General features: G+C 41.5%; 1 protein-coding gene across 3 annotated transcripts in view; it reads right to left on the bottom strand.

Annotated features, from left to right (window-relative positions):
- Positions 1-17,249, bottom strand: part of plch1 (phospholipase C, eta 1) — a 47,598-nt gene extending 30,349 nt beyond the window's left edge. For 2 of the 3 annotated variants that reach the window (XM_036536298.1, XM_036536299.1), the window contains exons 1-3: positions 16,421-17,249; positions 2,492-2,638; positions 205-448 (exon numbers count right to left, since the gene is read on the bottom strand). In XM_036536298.1, the coding sequence (XP_036392191.1) occupies positions 205-448; positions 2,492-2,638; positions 16,421-16,481 (452 nt within the window). In that variant the 5' untranslated portion in view covers positions 16,482-17,249. The remainder of the gene's footprint in view (positions 1-204; positions 449-2,491; positions 2,639-16,420) is intronic. The other variant, XM_036536300.1, reaches the window with a different exon arrangement.
- Between the last annotated feature and the right edge of the window lie 1,387 nt (positions 17,250-18,636).

The following is an 18,636-nucleotide window of genomic DNA, read 5'->3' as shown; positions in this document are numbered from 1 at the left end:
ATTCTCTTAATGGTGTAATGAAATGATTGGCAAGGCAAGTGACTGAGTGGTTTTGGGACTGTCAGTCTTACATGTAGGCCCTACCTCATTTGAAGGCAGAGTGAAGGGACTTGGAGTAGGAGACCTGAGACAGTGCAACAGCACTATTTTAAGTATCTGTTTCTGTAGTTGGGACCCCTCCTCCATCTCAGACAGAAAGGATATTGGTCATGGGTACGTTGCCGCTTGGCCAACGAGTCCTCATCACTGATCCCAGCCATCAGGTACTTCAGTCCTGTCACCCAGGTCCGTGCCTCCTCAGGGTTGGAGGTCACCAGGTCCAGGGACTCCATGTGGTTGCCATGGTAAATGGTGAAGCAGCAAGCAGGATCAAAGTTCCCGTCCGCGTGTCGATGGAAGATGTCTGACTGCCGGCCCTCTGACACCTTGTATAGTGAATCAATGGTAACTGCAAAGGCAGGGATGCAAGACACAAGGAGAGAAGAGGAAAAGAGAAGTCAAATTTACTGCGCACTTGCAATGCATTCTGGGTCCAGAGAGCCATAAAGAAATTGAATAGCTTATAGTGGTATTCACAGAAGACATCAGATTGCTGAAAATTTGGTTACACAGAAAAGCTGAAACACGCAACTCCAGAAATAAAGACAAACAAATGGATCAAATAATGAACAGACCAACACTGTGTCTTAGCACAACACCCTCAGGCTTCCATTCCTTCCATTCAGCTAAAGCTGTTCAACACAAATCATGATAATGACATTTAGATTTATTTTGGTTTGCATTTCAATTTCCTCTGCATAAATAGCTCTGTACTATCAGAGGCTATTGCTGTAGTTTACAGTCCAACGTGCAGCCCCAGTAATCTGTTCTGTATAATTCACAGTTACTCTTTTTCCCACTCAGGTCTCACACACCTGTCTCACACAGGTGTACTTCCCATGAATCCCTGGGACGTGCCTGAACTCTGGACCATTTTACATGTTTATGTATCACGTGAAAAAATGCACATATTTCAGGATTGAAACTGTCCTGTCCTAAAGCAGCTTTTAATAACAAGGAGAGCAATTTTTTCACATGCTCAAATACAGAAGAAAAATCATTTAAGTATAACAATGTGGTCTGTGCATTGTTTAGATATTTTTAAAAGTCTTTAAGAGAAATGGTCCAAAGCTATGCAAGACATGGATAGCTGTTATGGATAGATTCAGATCAGGCATGATTCTAGATCAGTGTTTCTCAATCCTACTCCTGGAGCCCCCTATCCTGCATATCTTTTATCTATCCTTGCTCCAGACGCACCTGATTGAAATTAGTGTGCATGCTCTTGATTAAATCAGGTGTGCTCAGATAATCAAAAGTGCCACTGAGTTCAGTCAGGTAGGTAGAGCAGGGAAAGATGGAAAACGTGCGGAGCAGGGGGGGCCCAGGAGCAGGATTGAGAATCAGTGTTCTAGATCACTAAATTCCCATTCTGGACTGCATCCATTCAGGATGCTATATTTACCGCTAAGCAACCAGCTCTGAGTGGCGATTCACTTACTGGGTTGCATAATGGGCCTTTGATGTAAGATTGATCCTCGTGATGTCCTAATTTATCTTAAATATACATGCATGTGAAAGATGAGCTGATATTAAACAGAGGTCATTGTACTGAAATTATACTTTTTTGGCTGTAATGACAGTTTTCTAGTTTTTCATTGTTATATTTTGGTAGAAAAAACTAAACGAAAATACCAAACTGGGATTTCACACTTTCAGTTCTAGGACCTAATCTTATTTACAGACTTCCCGTATGTCTCTGAAAACAACAACAGCAACACCATCAGTAACAATGCCAGCAGTGGCCTCATTTTGATTCTAAACTAGACAATGAACAGGAGTACTTGGTGTTTTTTAATTATGCAAATGGAGACATTCTAAGAGGCTTATCTTCAGATTTGAACAATGTACAATTACATTTGTACCTCAACTAAAAAAATGAAAAATCCCAACAACGAGAATATAAACAACAGCGAGCATATAAATACATAAATAAATGAAATAAAAAACACAATGCCGCTTTGGCTTTTACTAAGCGGTAATCCACCATTAAGACAAGGTCAGGTCAGTGGAAGAACAAAAGGTTTAGCAACAGATCCAGGGAGGAGAGGAAAAAAAAGGATTAAACTCTGCCAGAACAAGACCTTTGCACCTGAGGAGACCATCAATAGAACAACCTGTGTGGTTCATTTTAGGCTTTTCTATGAAAACACCATCTGGATCTTTACTTTCTTTTACCAAGACATGATATTTCACAGAGATGCACAATACCTCTGAATGTTATGAAATTCTTGACTTGTTGTTTAACCTCACGTTTATTAGCGTCAATTCAATTTCGAGCAGAATTCTAAATACTGTGGAAAAGGTTGTTTCTTGGAGATCCTGGTTCTCTTCCTCACAAGCTCCTCTGGTATGGGGAAAGAGAGGTTACACAGTGACCTTGCTTACTTACTTTTTGCCTTCTCACTCTTCCTGGATGGCCGCCAGCGGATGCAGGACCTGTGCTCGTCCAGGTAGAAAAGTCGCACCAGCCCCTTGGACCCATTCTTCAGCTTGACCATCTGGGTCCCAGACTGCATGACACTCATGCATCGCTCAACTGCAACACAAAGAATCATGGGGACACACATTTGAAATGAATTCAGATATGCCCCCTTTTCCACTTCAGAGCTGAAGCCAGGCCAGCTTGCTTAGTTGAGGCACTAGGCAGGGAGTCTAGTTTCTTCAGGGGAAACCTCTGCCTTGGATGGGGGGCGAAATAAGCCTGACAGTTGTTTTGATCTGAGAAGACGGCTGCATTCAGCATCCTGTCATGTGTCTTAGCACTAGTTGCTCATAATGCATTCAAAAATCACTCCCACTGTACCGGGGTCAGCCAGCTTTGGCTACAGCTTTCTCCAACATAGCTATACTGTGGAAAAGGGATAAAGCACTCAAGCACCAGATGACTGAGACACAGAAGTGACTGGCTAAGACTGGCTCTTTGGGAACCCCTCACTGGGGGGGAGAGACAGTACTGAACTCTTGGACAGATGCCACCATTCTAGTCACTTATAATTAGACACCCTTATCCACTTACCACTGTGCTTGCATCTTAAATCACATTCATTTATACAGGTTTATCTTTTAGTGAAACTAAAGCTTTAGGCAAAATACCTTCAAGGGTGTGGTGCAACAGCAGCGCCCAACCCAGAACTCACATGGTTGACCCTCATTTTTCTCCTGACAATACCACACTGGCGCACATTTTTCAAGAGCTTGCACCAGTCTGCACTTATCTGATGCAACTTCTCTGAACCCTGGTGCAATACACACACGTCTGCGCACATGCAAACATGGAGAGGTGAGTGTGGGAGTTTCATCCACTTCTTCCCTTTTTTCACAGACTGTAATATAGCTGTAATGACAGTATTATTCATACTGGTTAAGACTATTGATTAAACAAAACAATACAGTGGCTATTTTCCCAATGTCACCACCTGTAGACAGCAGCATCATTCTCTCAATTTCAGGAGTGGTGGGTCAGGGTCTGGGGAAGAGAGCCTCATTTCTGACCCCACCCCTCTCACTTTGAATCCCACAGCCAAGACCCACATACCTAAAATGGAATGGAGCTTCTGAGACCATCTGGAAGAGTGTGAGGAGAATCAAGTACAACAGCTGAGAAATCATATGTTGGATATTCACACCAGTCTATGTCTGTTCATGAGGGAAATACACAGTTGAAGTTGAAAAATTCTTTATTTAGCCCTTAACATTTAGATAAGTATTTTGAATACCTGAGCAGAGCTAGTAAATATTAAATAAATAAACAGTGTCTGTGAAAATTAAATATGAATATTTACCTTGTATATGCTTAAGTACATGTGTTTACCAAGTGTTCAGCAAAGATTTGGGGAGGAATTAAATAAAAACACATGTTTTGTTTTAATAAATGTATTAAGAATATTATAAAAAATGTAACACTAGAACAAATGTGTAGACATTATACATTTATGCATGCCTAATACATTTAAAATATGAATAATTCCAAATACTGTACATTTAATGTACACATGTAATTTAATGTACAGAGGTAATAGTAATATGTAAACATTGTCAGGTACATGGTCAGTGAGGAGAATAAAAGAAAATACTAAACTGTACAATGAGGTAGAACCACTCATCTCCTGGTTTCTCAGTGAGTTGCCTCTGCCTGGACTCAATGAGCTCTCCATCGTCTCCATAACGTGTGTGGAGAGAGGCCTCTGTACAACACATCACCTGCTCTCTCTCGCCTCAGGAGATGAGCCCCCCCCAAGGAACATGCTATCTGAACCAAAAACACACGCATGTATACACACAAACACTCACACACGCACAGGAACACACATGCGCTCGACACGTGCCTCTGTATGCCAAAGGGGCCGTCATTCAGCATCACCAAATGAAGGTGTGCATGCAGCATTACCACTACATCTAAGCATCTGAATATGCTAGGCAGGACAGCTGTGTGACCTCAGCGCAGACATGTTCCCCATTCTACAGCCCTTGTAGGTGTTCACTGTGCGGGGCCGGGTTTGCGCGCAGATGCAGAGGGAGAGTGGGGGCGGGGTTGCGCGGAGAGTGTGAGCAAGGAGAGATGCAAACACTGGCACGGCTTTACGGAAGACACGGGTTATGTAATGTGACATCGAACTATATTGATATAAATGGTACTGTCTCATCCTATATCTCGTTTGAAAATATATCAATATGACTTAAAAAGTCGATATACCGCCCAGCCCTACTACAGAGTAAGAACCTGCACTGTACTAAATAAGCAGTGAATGAGTGGAGCATCACAAAGGGGGGTGTTACTGCAATTAGCTCAATGCTTCCTAAACTGGCTGCCATCTACACTGCTGCTTTGACCACCGCTCCACACTGTTGCTCTGACCACTGCTCCACACTGCTGCCCTGACCACTGCTCCACACTGCTGCTCTGACCACTGTTCCAAACTGCCGCCCTGACCACTGCTCCACACTGCTACTTTAATAGTGCTACTATGTTGCTCAAAGTATATCTTCAGGATGGAAAAAATGCCAATGACACCAGGCTATGAAAAAATCATGAGAACCTTTTATCCTGGTTGAGCTCTAGATGCTCCACTTCTGACAGAGGCAGTGATAGCCCTAGGGATTTATCGGGAAGCAGGATTGTGCTTTTTAACCACCAATTTATGTGTTACAGCTTCATTCATGTTTACAGTCCCCTCACCACTGATTTTAGATCAGTATTACGAATGCTGTGATGCCTGGCATGACGTCTTAGAGAGGGGAGGTTGTGGGGGTTGTGCCAAATCAGGTGGTGAAAAACTCATCAAATGACCCCCTGATCTGTCACTGAATTCCGGCAGGAATAACAGGGATAACAATAATTCCGGGTAGAGAGGATTAGCATCCAGGGAGTCGAAGGCGGATTTGCCAGGAATAACAATAACGATCTGCGAGGATTTCCGCACTCCGCCAAACCTCTAGTCAGATGTGTGTCAAAAGGAATCTTAAGGATTGTTATCAGAAACACAGAGATTGTATCTGCCGCACTGTGGGCGTTTCTGTTACTGGTCTAACAGGGCCAGAGGGGCTGGGGTGAAGTGTTCCTGTGCTCCTGTGCTTGCTGCTGTATGTAACGTTTTCAAGGGGTCAAGGACACTAATTTAGAGAGACGTTATCAAAGTACTTTTTAAATATAACAATGAACTGACTGTTCTACGTTAGTTCTGAAAGTTCAGAAAGTAAATTAATAATTCATCCCCCCTATTCCCTTTGTCTGCGGCCCAATCCAGAACTCTCCATCCACAGACAAGCTCCTGCACAGCCTGGCCCAATTCTGCTATCTTCAATTCACAGATTGGGGGAAATCCCATTAAAACAAATACGTGCATGAAAGAGGAGGATTTTCTCCATCACACTTCATTTCGGGAGTAGAGTGGACATATAAACGAAATGATCAAATGAAGTACAGTTGCTTTATTTTGAGGCAAAAAACTGAGTGAATATCAAGATACAAATAATTCTTGTTGATGAAACCAGAGAGTGAATGAATGAAAAAAGAAACTGAGAAATAATGGAAACAGACCACTACTCCACATTTCACGGTCACTCCGCAGACACAGCAGCAGTGCAAGTGCTGGATAGACACTTCCTTTAACAACATCCTCTAGATATTCTGCACAGTTCAGACAATGTCTTTCATCTGTCCAATCAGAGTGGAGAGTTCCTGTGGGATTTCCCTCCCCCCGCCCCCAACTCAGCAGCAGACCTCATTTAATGTTCATTAAGAGAGAGTCTTTTTTCTGAAATATTCAGGACATCTTTTTCTTCTGCTGCACACTTACTAGAACTAAATAAAATATATGCCGTGATCTTTAAAATGCGCCTGGCCCTTATTGGATTCTTCAAACTTACTCAACCATTTTCGTTCCACATCCTGTCGGTTAGGAGAGCCGGTACGTCATCACTTGCTTCCCCATAGGAATGTTACATTTTTTTCCCTCAGATCTTTCATATCCTGCCATTTATAGAGCAGGGCTTTCACTGGCTTAGAGGAAGGATAGAAAGGATAGGTATGCTGGTTAGGTGGCAGCTCACATTAGTGGCTTTGGCATCTGCTGTTTGTTTTACAACCTGCAGTTGTGATGGTACAGAGGGTTAACAAGTCCAGCCTCAGATTTGAACAATTACAGAAATCCACGCTCACTTCTACACTACCCTTCTACTACCATTCTACAACCTCACACCTCCACCCCTATCCTCTCCACCACTACACCCCTACACTATACCCCATGCCACCCCTACTGTATACACCACTCAACCCCTACACTATACAATAATCAATCCCTACACTATACGCCCTTACACCATACACCACTCAATGCCTGACCTCAATGACCTCACTCCATGCTGCTCTTTCCATGAATACCAAATCTACAGTTCTTAGTCCCATTTTACCACTCTGTACAAACAGGCAAAAAGGATGCCTGCATGTCTGTCAACTACATCTCCTCTCCACACAAACACGCCTCAGGTGTGGATGCTTGCTGTGTGCAAATCAGGCCGTGATATGAATGGAGAGACGTGTGGCATCCCTGACCTCTGAAAAGAAAACACGCGGACACCTTAAATTAGTCTCTAGTGTAAGGGGTTGTGATAAGTGGCAGCAGCGTACGCATCTCCACAGTACAAGAGCCCTTTTCACACGCCTCATTACAAACTGATCGGCAGTACACTGTAATGAAAAGCCATTTGGAGCAAGCAAGTCACAAGCCATTCACTTAAGCAAATGGCACTCAACAGCTTATCATTTACCAGTCAGCCCCCCATATCTGAGTGCCTCCTAATGTGGGCCAATAATTTCAATATTCAAACAAAAGATTAATTAATTACTTGGATCAGTATTCAAATCCATGTTAATTACTAAAAAAAGAAGGGAAAAAGAGTTTTATTCTTTCTCATCAATATTCATGAAGGGAGCCTACAAACCCTGCATAACATAACAGAAAATTCATTAATATGATTCATTGTTCTTCCTGAAAGCGTGAGTGAGCGCAGACCTCTTTGCAGCGTAAACAAAACCGGAATTTTCATATAGTGATGCGGAGAAAAATAAGAAGGGTTTGAGTATTTGAATAATTAATGTTAGCAGTCACAGAATATTCAAATATCAAATGAATCAAAATGCACATGGGAGCCGCAATCGCGAGCCAGAGTCAAGCTTGTCATGGAGCTACCTGCCAAGCACACCGCAGTACCCTCTAGAACAGCTGACAGCCCTATGAGTGACGAGGGTCACTGAGTCTGAGAGGCTGGTGTTCCCTTTTCAACTTATCTAGGAAGATCATTTCAGATGTCAAGACACTGCTTTTCTGACAAATAACAGGACACAGAAAATGCAACATTTACTTTACGTCTAGTTTGCAAGAAGAGACAAAATATTTACATATCCCCTGGTGTCATAGTGACATACCACCTCCAAGTGTCTTGGCAGTCCCTGCAGCAAAAAATTAGACTGTGTCCCTTGTAGTCATCAAAATTCTAAAAAGACACCACATGTGAAAAGACTGACCTCTACCAGCTCTTTTAGGTAGGACCATAGTAACATTCTTAAAATAATCAAAGAAATAAATAAAAGTTCTTGAACACACGGCAGATGTGCATGTAAAAATCACCCTTGTTGCTTAATTAAAATAATAAAAACAAAATATTTAACAAAAATCCAGTTTAGTTAGGGTGAAGATATACATGCAAATAGATAGATAAAGATAAAAAATACTGCTTTGAGGCCGTTGAACGGACCTGGATTCCCATCTGACCCTACCCCCCCCCCCCCCCCCCCCCCCCCTCCCAACCCCTCTCATTACCCCATCTCTTCTCACCTCATTTAAACTCAATTAGCTCAGTGGGGAGTAAATGTTCACGGCCGATTACTGCTCTCCCTGCCCTGGGACGTGAGCAAGGAGCGCCAGAGGAGCATCCGGGCTGATTAAAACACAGACCGGAGGGAACAGACTAGCGCAGGTGAGAGAGGCGCTGTGCTTTGCCACGTCTGAGTGTGTGTGTGTGTGTCCATGAGTGTATGTGTCGGGGGTGACTTCTCATGCCAGGGTCGAGTCCTACCACACCTCTCCACCTCTATATTGCTATCCTATCCATCCCCAACACGCATATGTGTGACTAAGCACACGTGTGCATACATGCGTCTGTGCGTGTGTGCGGGTCGTGAATGTGATGGGTATGCATGCATGTGTACATGGCGGCTGGTGGAAAAACTGGAACAAACATTGGAACAAAAAAACGTATGATAAACGTGCTTTGTTGGTCTTCTGCTCTCACCTGCGTTGACCCTTAAATTACGCTCTGTGTTTGTGTGCTTTGCTTTGGAGGTTGGGGGGCTGTGGAGGTGGGGAGGTGGGTGCGCGCAGGGGTATTAAACGCACTTATCAACCGAAACAGCTACAGACGTAGCGCAGATCAAAGCGCGGCGTGCCATGGAAGCACAGAGGAAATCAAACACAGGATAATTGGGTCATGGAGCTCATTTCTGTGATACCCATATCAACAAAGCGCCCTGTGCCTAAGAACTGTCCCGCACACAATGAACAGAGAACAAGGCGGGCATAATGCAGCGTGCACCTACCCCCAGACTCATCCCCATCATCATCATCATCATCATCATCATCAGCAGCAGCAACCAGCGAGCAATGGTGGAGCAACAAAGTCACCACGTCAGCACCAGAACAAGAACAGCTACTTTGAAGATTCACTTTCATAAGGGATTATGAAATAGTACTATTCTAAAACACAGCATTTACACATAAACACACATTACTGGGGTTTAACAATTATCATAACAGCAACACAGACATTACACCCCAAGGACCTGGTTTATAAATAACTCAGTATTATATTCCCAGCCAGTTGCTCTGGTATCACATGATGCAGCGTCTGAATACAGCGCTATTGTCTGATTTACATTTTTCATCCAGATTCAAGGAGCCTGTTGTCACAGAACAGAGATACCCTGCATCATTACCGGGCAGAGATAGGAGTTAATTAAATCCCAATATGCAAACACTTACTAATAGACACAAACACACAAATACAATGCATACAACACACACACACACACACACACACTCGCAAGCAAATATGCATGATCGTAGATGTTTTCTTCCTCTTGCATCTGAGGAAGCTACAGTACTTTGCTGCTGTAGTCGGAACTGCACTGTCTCAGGAGAAATTGGCAGAGAGGCTTCATAACCACTGCTCACAGCTCTAAAAATAGCTCAGACACTATGTTGGATTTATGCTGTGTTTAGCACCATCTGTTATATATGGCTCCGGTGAATTTCTTGTAGCATTTTTACACTGGTATAAGCTAAGGAAATAAAAAACAACACAGTAAACATATTCCTATTCACTTGAAATGTGTGACTGACACCCGTGGGCTAGTACAGCGCCTCCTCTCGCCCAGAGAGCTCCCTGCAGACTGTCACCTGATTGAGCTTTAATCAGGTGACGGGTCAGAGCATTGGAGCAAAGATCCACACACCTTCACACATATGCATGCACGCTTGCACACACACTCACACAAATACCAACAAACACACATAACAGCCACATGCAAACATTACACATACACATAAATGCACATACACATAAACACACACACACAACCACCACATTCAAACACCACACATACTTACACACACATACACACACAAACCTGTACACACACACACATCACACACATGCATGTAACACACACGCCAATATACGTCCTTGTCATATACGTCCAAACCATACACATCCATAAATAAAATTAAACAAAAAGACACATCTCATAAATCCAAGAACTCATACAAATTTTCTAACTCACATTCTGTGTTTCACACACACTCTCACACACACAGAGACAGAGACTATCTCTGACACACAGACACACTCATAGTTGCAATCATACAGACTCACTCACCTATGTGTGCCAGTCTACATTTCTGTGGCACTGCCACGCTTCCCCCCAAATGGTAGATCCGGCGGGCAAGGAGTGAGGCTGCTGCCACCACTGTTGAGCGCTCTACAGTGGAGTGATGGAACATGTCCAGGATGTCCAAGTCCTACAAAGACGCTCCACACTGCCTGGCTGTTCGAGCCTGCATCCCATCCCTGAATAAATCTCTCTCCCGGATCCTCTGAAACTCCCTGACACCGTCTGCCTCTTCGCCTAAGTGCCCCCCCCACCTCCGCGCCGGCTCCCTCTGCCTTCTGGTCATCTGCCTGCCCCCCCCCCCCCCCCCCCCCCCCCCTCTCTGCAGCTACATTCAGCAGGCCCTTTGAACCTTTGCAGCTGGGCGGCACATGTGGTGCTGGAGGGATTTCATAGAGAGGATCCCATTTAATGCATTGTTTTTGGAGAAAAATATATATGCAGTGGTAACGGGTAATGCAGTGACCAGATGTGCCTCAGTGGTCAATCCGGTTTCAGTTGATATAGAGCTATAATCTAAGTGGCGATGACATAACATGCACAGCGGGACCCTGGTGATCTTCACCATGGTTTCACCTCACAGATGTGGCTGGAGCCAATACCACTACTAGTAATACTTATCACGGGACTCTTGTAAGTAAGCAGTTGGTGTTTATGTTAATTTACGACACAGATGATCATCTGATAATTATCAGTAACTGAATCTGATAATTCAGTTACTTTTTCTCAAATTTCAAACAGGGGTTCAAGCAGTTTTATTTGTCAGTCCTCTCTGAATTCCACAGTTGACATTAACATTTACTGAAGCGCTTTCTGTGAGTGAAAGAGTGGTCTTTCTAACTAGAGAGATGAGTCTCCCTCTACAGCTGCAAACCTGACCCAGTTGCTCTGCTCTCTCTGCCACTGTATAGGTTGCAGATGTGATGAAATAAATGCAGCCAGTAATGAAATTGAATTAGCCCACTGCAGCTTGCTAACAACTAGGTTTGACTGCCAGGCAGTTAAGTAGTTTAAAAGATCAGTCTTAGGTGCAATGGGTGAAAGACTGATAATCTAGCTTGTAACATTTCATCTTGATCTTTGTCACCACATACATCTTAAATTATTATTAAAATCACATACACAGGATACAGAAACAGACTGTACAATACATCTATGTAAATATCCACAACTTTCCCTATGAGACTGTATACATATAAACTGATAGGTAAAAAAGTACACATATGAAACAGAAATGTACTCTACATTAAAAAACAAACAAGGAAAACCATGAAAACAGACTTGACTGACATGCAAAGAGTAATTATATACTCACTAGTACCTTAGCACCAACTGTTTATGTCACTAGCACACTGCACCAAAGTCCTCATCTTTTCTGCTAAGTTTAAAATGCCTTTCAATGTTGACTGCACTATATGAACTGATGTGTTCATTTCTATCCTTATGCTTATTCTATCCTTATGTGTCCTTATGCTCTCCATTTTAGTACCAAAATAATTTTATTTCCCAAGATGGCCACTCACTGTTGCATTAAATGGCCATTTGGATTCCACACTTCAGTTTCCAGAAATGTTAAAGGGAGAAACAAGACAGAGATGACCAGTATAAAATGTTTAGAGGACAAAATCACCTCACTATTTGACGTCTGATAGTGTAAACACATATTTTCTTTACTTTTAAAAGGCAAGTGCATTTGTGCGGTTTTGAATTACTTCCTGTTACTTTCATTATTTTTTAACAAACGTAATATTTTAATGATTAAAAAACACATGTTAACTTAGTTATAAATAAGCTTCATTCTTAGAAGCTCTTTCAGCCATGGTATGCCTCCATCAATTAGTTGTCAATTGCATTATTATATTGTTTTTAAACTGAACATATGGTTATTTTGTGTCTGGAACAAGCACCCTTTTTATATGCTTCTTTATTATTACACCAGTACAATATTTGTTTCCCCATTTGTGGGATCTCAGAAATGTATCCCCTGCATTTTTAGAGGGCCTCCTGTATCTGCACTGAAAGGTAAAATGAATATGGTGAGTATAAATATCAGAGGGGCTGGGGTCGGAACACTGGTGCACACTTACGGCCAGCACTCACAAACAGTTTGCCCCACACAACTGTGTGAAGCCCACAGGGAACCAACCTCACAATTCACACATGGAGCGAAGCACTGGAAATCCCACTTACAGCATGCTCGGCTATTTAATCAAGAGTGATGGTTATGGTGCAGTACAAATGTATTCTCCAGCCTGGGGCTATGAAATGCAATAGAAATAAGACTGCTGTATTTAACATATTCATGATAGGAGCGAGATTTCTCTCTCGAGCTTCCTGCTTTTACATCAAAGAAACACTGAGAAGAGGTCCTGTACTTCCCCCTCTATTTCTGTGGCTGAGTTGGAGGTATATCAAAATAGTTGTCTTCTCTGTGTCTTCTCTAAGTGTCCACCTGCTTCAGTTAATCTCCCAACTTTAGAGTAAACAGACAGATATTTATTATCACTGTACTACAGGACATTTTCCAAACTGAGCTGCATTAATACCTGCTATTTGACCCAAAATATGATGTCCAACATCAGGCATTCTGGCATGGCATTAAGGAAGCTTTGTGGGATCTAGCCTGGTGACTAGAGGGAGGGGGATTTGAATTTTGACTGTTGTCCCCTTCAACCCTTTTTCTAAAAAGGTAATAGTGAAATCTTTATAAACACAGATGGCCTGTAGTGAGGGCATCTGTTAAGCATTTAAATAACTATATCAGTGACAAACCAATGTTAGACTTATGCGGGCATGACACACTAATTCCAACTTGGCTACTGACAATATTGTTAGTGTCAGTATACAAAACATTGCATATTCTATATATTCTACAAGACAGGCACAAAAGCACCTCAGGTATTATGAGATTTATGACCATTGTTACTGTACAAAAGGTAATATGTTAAAATATCCAAGAGAAAAAATAAGGAATATAAAAAGGCTTCAGATCATATAAATATATAAATCTTTCCCATGGAAACAAAGATAATTCAATGTATACATAAAAATCTACATGTGAAAGTGATAACAAAATAAATAATTTTTTTCAGTGAATATCCAGCATTATCCATCTGGCTAAAGACATATGCAATGCAACATTATTATCATTACTGTTATTATTAACCATAATGATAATAATGACAATTATTATACGTTTTGTATCTGTTAAGAATATGTTCCTTTGTAACATTACTTCATATTTTAATGCATTCAAAACATTTCAGTATCACCAGTTTTCCATCCTGCTCTAGCATTTCTGTCTCCCACAAAACTAGAGACATCAGAGTAAATTCAAAAAGAACAACGATTCAAACTCATGTGATAGGCGTGTGTTCTACAGCCATTATCACCATAAAGACGAAGAATGATTAGAATTCTGTATTACTAAAGAAATTATTGTTATTGCTGAAGCAATCGCAGAAATGAAATCTATTTTGTGCTGAAATAAAGTGAAGGGGCCACACCGTAAATTTTCTCTAATGTCCATGAACTGAGACAGCAGTCAGTGCATGAAGTGAAGGAAGCCCCTCATTGACTAGCAGTTCTCTCTGGGCTTCCATGCCCTAAAGCAAGGAAATCTACAAGCAAAATAGCTCAGATTCATCATTGTGAGAGGGGGGGACACATTTACATGAAAAAGCATTTCCCTCCTGGTGCGGCCGCTGCCTATCTTCTTGAAAGCACACACACATGCACACACAAGTACAGGCGTACAGGAATGACAACAGATTGGCCCTATTGATGTTGATTGCTTTCCAGAAGCAGAGAACTTACCAAGCTATTGACAATGTGTTTGACATACTATGGCAAAGGGGGCAGGGATAAGGACACCTGGGAATTCTCCCTAAATGGTAACCCAAGATATGGCCTGTATTTACAGTGTTTTCATGTAGTCTGGTGCATACAGTACATGCATGGTTTGGCCCTCTATAAGACATTGATCTAGCCCCACCTTCAGAGCTAATGAAGCAATATGCCACTGAACACAAACCACCTTATTCACACTCACTTGACACGATAAGAAGGCCAGGCAACACATTGTAAATCAAATTGCCTTTTTTGGTTTATGGTTAAGAGAGATATATACACTGAGGTCTCAGGTATTCTGCCTGACCAAATTCTATTGCATGACATTTAATAATGCTTTACCTTAAGTATATGTCATTTTAAACAATATTTTTAAATCTATGACTCGTTATGCCTATCTTTTTTATATAAGCAGCCTTACTGAAGGGTTGTAGGATCCAGTATGAGACAAGTGTTTTCAATTCACATATATTCCACTTAGGTACTATAGTTTGTGACAGTAGGCCTATTACTAATAAAGAAACCCTCCCATTTCTGCTGGTGAGTTTATATTACGCTGTGTCCTATTCTAGCTAATTGTGCACATATTAAGCAAACAGTAAACAGCAGTGTCAATGAAATCTGTCTCTCAGATAGGAGACATGGTCTCTCACCGTAGGAGACATTAGTCACTATCGCAGTAGCTACACACATGGCAACATATTACACCCACTCCAAGCACTATCAATTTGAACTTGTTTTAAGCATGCAGTAAATGTAGATTTTAAAATCACATTCCACGCAGAAGGGGATGTATCCCACCGCCAAGATAAATAAATGACAGGGCCATTCAGTGCTGGAAGCTTTGTAAATAAATCACACTTTCACAAATCACCATCTATTCAAGACATCTGGTGCTTGTCAGGCACGTCAATAGGAATCCCGCGCGTCAAGAGGACCAGGGCAACAGGCTGATCCTCCTGACCGACTTCTGCAATAACAAGTCCCACCCAAACGGCCGTAAACCATTCTTACTCATTACATAACTGATTATCATTTGAGATGTCAAAGAATAGCATGAGCCGTGCAATTAAAATGTTTTCATCCAATAAATACGTAATTGTACAGGCAATTATTTAATCCAGTTATCACCAGATGTTAATTTCATTAAAACGATGGCGCACCCTAGATTTTTATCTTTTTTTTTCCAGTTTATGCCAAGTGCAAGTGCAAGGCTGGGCTTGTTTAAAAAGTCATGTTAATTCGTTTTTATTCGAATTCATTTCAAAATTAGAATACAAGAAAATCTGTACTGGTAATAATTTGCTTTGGGTCATTAACGTAGTTACATTAACAACCTGATTTCTTTTTTTACTGAACTATATGAGCAAGCAGTAACTTTGCATCACAGCCGAGAAAAAAAGTCTCATTCGATATCGCAACATGATTGAACAGGCAGCTTTGCGTTGCAGCACCACGGACAGCTCCGACTCCTAACCTTGAATTCTCTCGCTGCTCTAGGCAGAAGCAGTGGGCGTCTGCTCTGACTCCTGTGACAAGCACTTTATTCCAAAAACATCAAGAACCAGTTTCACGTCTCTGACTGCTCACATCCCTCCCCCTTTTTAAGCACAGGAACAAAGAGAATTTTCGTTACTGTAAAAAATGAACACTGGATTTCACAAACATATAAAATGTCTGACTTGCATTACAAACGTCCAACCATGAAAACAGCAGGAACACAACACACTACTTTCCAGAACCTATTTAACGGCTCTGCCATTTCATTATGAACTAATAAAGGCGAATCGATGTTTTGCACTTCTCCCTATTTAGCATATGATCTAAAACATATCCGCTATGAATCTGTAGCTGTCTGTACCATCTTCACCAGAATGGCTTAAATTTTACACAAAGTCACCCTCCGAGTAAACAACATAAGACTACATGGAAACACAGATCTGAAAAGTGAAATGAAGCCTGCCAAATCAGAAATATCTTCGAACTTCTCGACAGTACATGTAATGATATCAATGGAATACTCACCCTTCTCAAAACTCAGATTTTTGAAAACTTCAATGTCTGCCATGAAAGTGGTTTTGTGCATGCATAGCTTGAAGAATTCCTCTCCAAAATCAGATCGAAGAAAAGGGTGGGGGCGTCAAACCCAGAGAAGAGATTTTGTTGCGCCCTACGGCTTGGTTTGAACATCCTCTACAAAAATGTCATTGTCAATGTGCAAAAAATATGGCAAAGCACTGACAACTTTGAAATGCCATTTAGTTCCCATGTTGTCTTTTCAAATTTAATCCACGGCTCTTTATTGCCCAGTGTGGTCTAAAAAGCGAAGTGGCGTCCCAGCGTTCTGTAACATCTATCTGTACGAGCCTTCACTGGGCTCGTCCAGTATGAGTAAAGCGTTCGCTGCTCTTTCAGCAGAGACAGTGACAATCCTCACACCGAGCGAAAGCTACTAAGCCGATTTTCAGAAAAAAATGCGAGAAAGCTAAGCCAAAGGAGTGGGTTTCGGGAGGAGAGATGTTGTAGAGATAGGGTCTCTGAATGAACAGAAGAGGTGTGCAAGTATGTTGAGCAAGCGCGTAAGGTAATCGGTAAAAGTGAAAAGTATCCATTCCAAAGAGGATGCATTTGTAAAAACCAATCAAGTCAGAATGAATGTTGATGGAATCATTGGGTTTGGCCTTGAAATAATACTCGATCAAATGAACTTACTCTTACGTGATTCAGCTAACACAGTCTCTAAATTCCTATATATCATCTCCTCCTTTCTTTAAAGTTAAGCAAATCATGATAGTGAGCGCGGAAAGTTTCACATGTCCGTAAATGATCCAATCTGATAGGTTTAGGACTGACCTACTTAAGTGTTACTCTCTGTAATGCAAAGGCGTTTATGTAATGTGATGTTATACGACCGAAGAGTTATTGTGGCACTACCTCACAGACCCACGCGAACAATAAGCACTCAGTTGACCTATAAAGTAGATAGGCATATATGATAACGATTTATGCTTTGTCAAATTACATTTGACTGTTTCCTCAGTCCCAATGTCTCAACAGAAGCGAGTTACTATGCCTAAATCAACAAACAGGCACAAGGTAACAAGGCACATGCCAGGTAATGGCATAACACGTGTATGCATGCGTGCGTGCGTGCGTGAGCGCGCTGTCTTCAATTTTTCAACGACCACCCAGACACGGTGATCGCAGCATAAGAAAGCGGCAAGCGATGGAGCTTGTAACGCTTAGGACGTCTGTTCGATTCCCCGATGGGGCAGTGTTGTTGCACCCTTGGGCAAGGCATTTATTTTAATGACTGTGTAAACAGATAACGTAAAATCTATAAGATACGTAAGTCGTTCTTCGGAACATTCTGACAAAAATCCGTACAAATAATACAGTTCTCACATACGTTAAATTCTGCCGCCAATCGTGCATCATTTGTCAACTACTGAGTCTGTTTCTCATCATCCTACCTATTGAATGTGCAACTATCGTATCGACAATCACGCTTAACACGTTGTCCGAGCAGTTGCATTAGTATTCATGAAATGGACCAGGGTATCAAAAATGCACGCTGAAGAGTAGGCTATTTACGTGGATATATATCAATATCAGTGTATAAATATCAACATATTTGGTGAAATCTTATTTCGAAGTATTTAATTGTTAACACACACACACACACAATTATATCATTTCAACATTTATTCAAATATAGCGTGCAAGCGTGTCAAGGGGGTCGCTGTTATTCCATCTCACACAATTCCTTAAGTTTAATTAAGACCAGTTAAGATAAGTGTATCTCCCAATAAAGAAGGCATGGAGCAGGGGAGTAGTTCTGCTTTTGGTAAGGGTTATAATGTCCTTATTGTTGCTACGGTAAGGGCTGCTTAACGAGGCACACTTCCTTTACAAATCTAATGTCATATAAATCATGCATCCAGGTGTACTCATTACAAAGTATCACATTCAAAAGTTCAAAAGGTAATTGTCTATTCTTACGAAATTGTTATCCAGAAACACAATTACAGTGAATGTTTAAAAATAAAATTGAGCATAAACCGCATGCAGATTTCATATTTAATGAATGACACTTGCATCTCACAGCTTTGACTCGTGGCTTGTGATAGAATTTAAGATTTTATTGACACCACAGAGCTTACACCTTCCAGATGGAGAGACTCCAATATCCAGATTGTCAACCCAACACAAGGCACACAAACAGGAAATTAGTTAATTAC

Source organism: Megalops cyprinoides, chromosome 9, assembly GCF_013368585.1.
Source record: "Megalops cyprinoides isolate fMegCyp1 chromosome 9, fMegCyp1.pri, whole genome shotgun sequence".
NCBI lineage: Eukaryota > Metazoa > Chordata > Actinopteri > Elopiformes > Megalopidae > Megalops > Megalops cyprinoides.
Note: the sequence above shows the minus strand (reverse complement) of the source record. Positions and strands in the feature narration are given on the sequence as shown.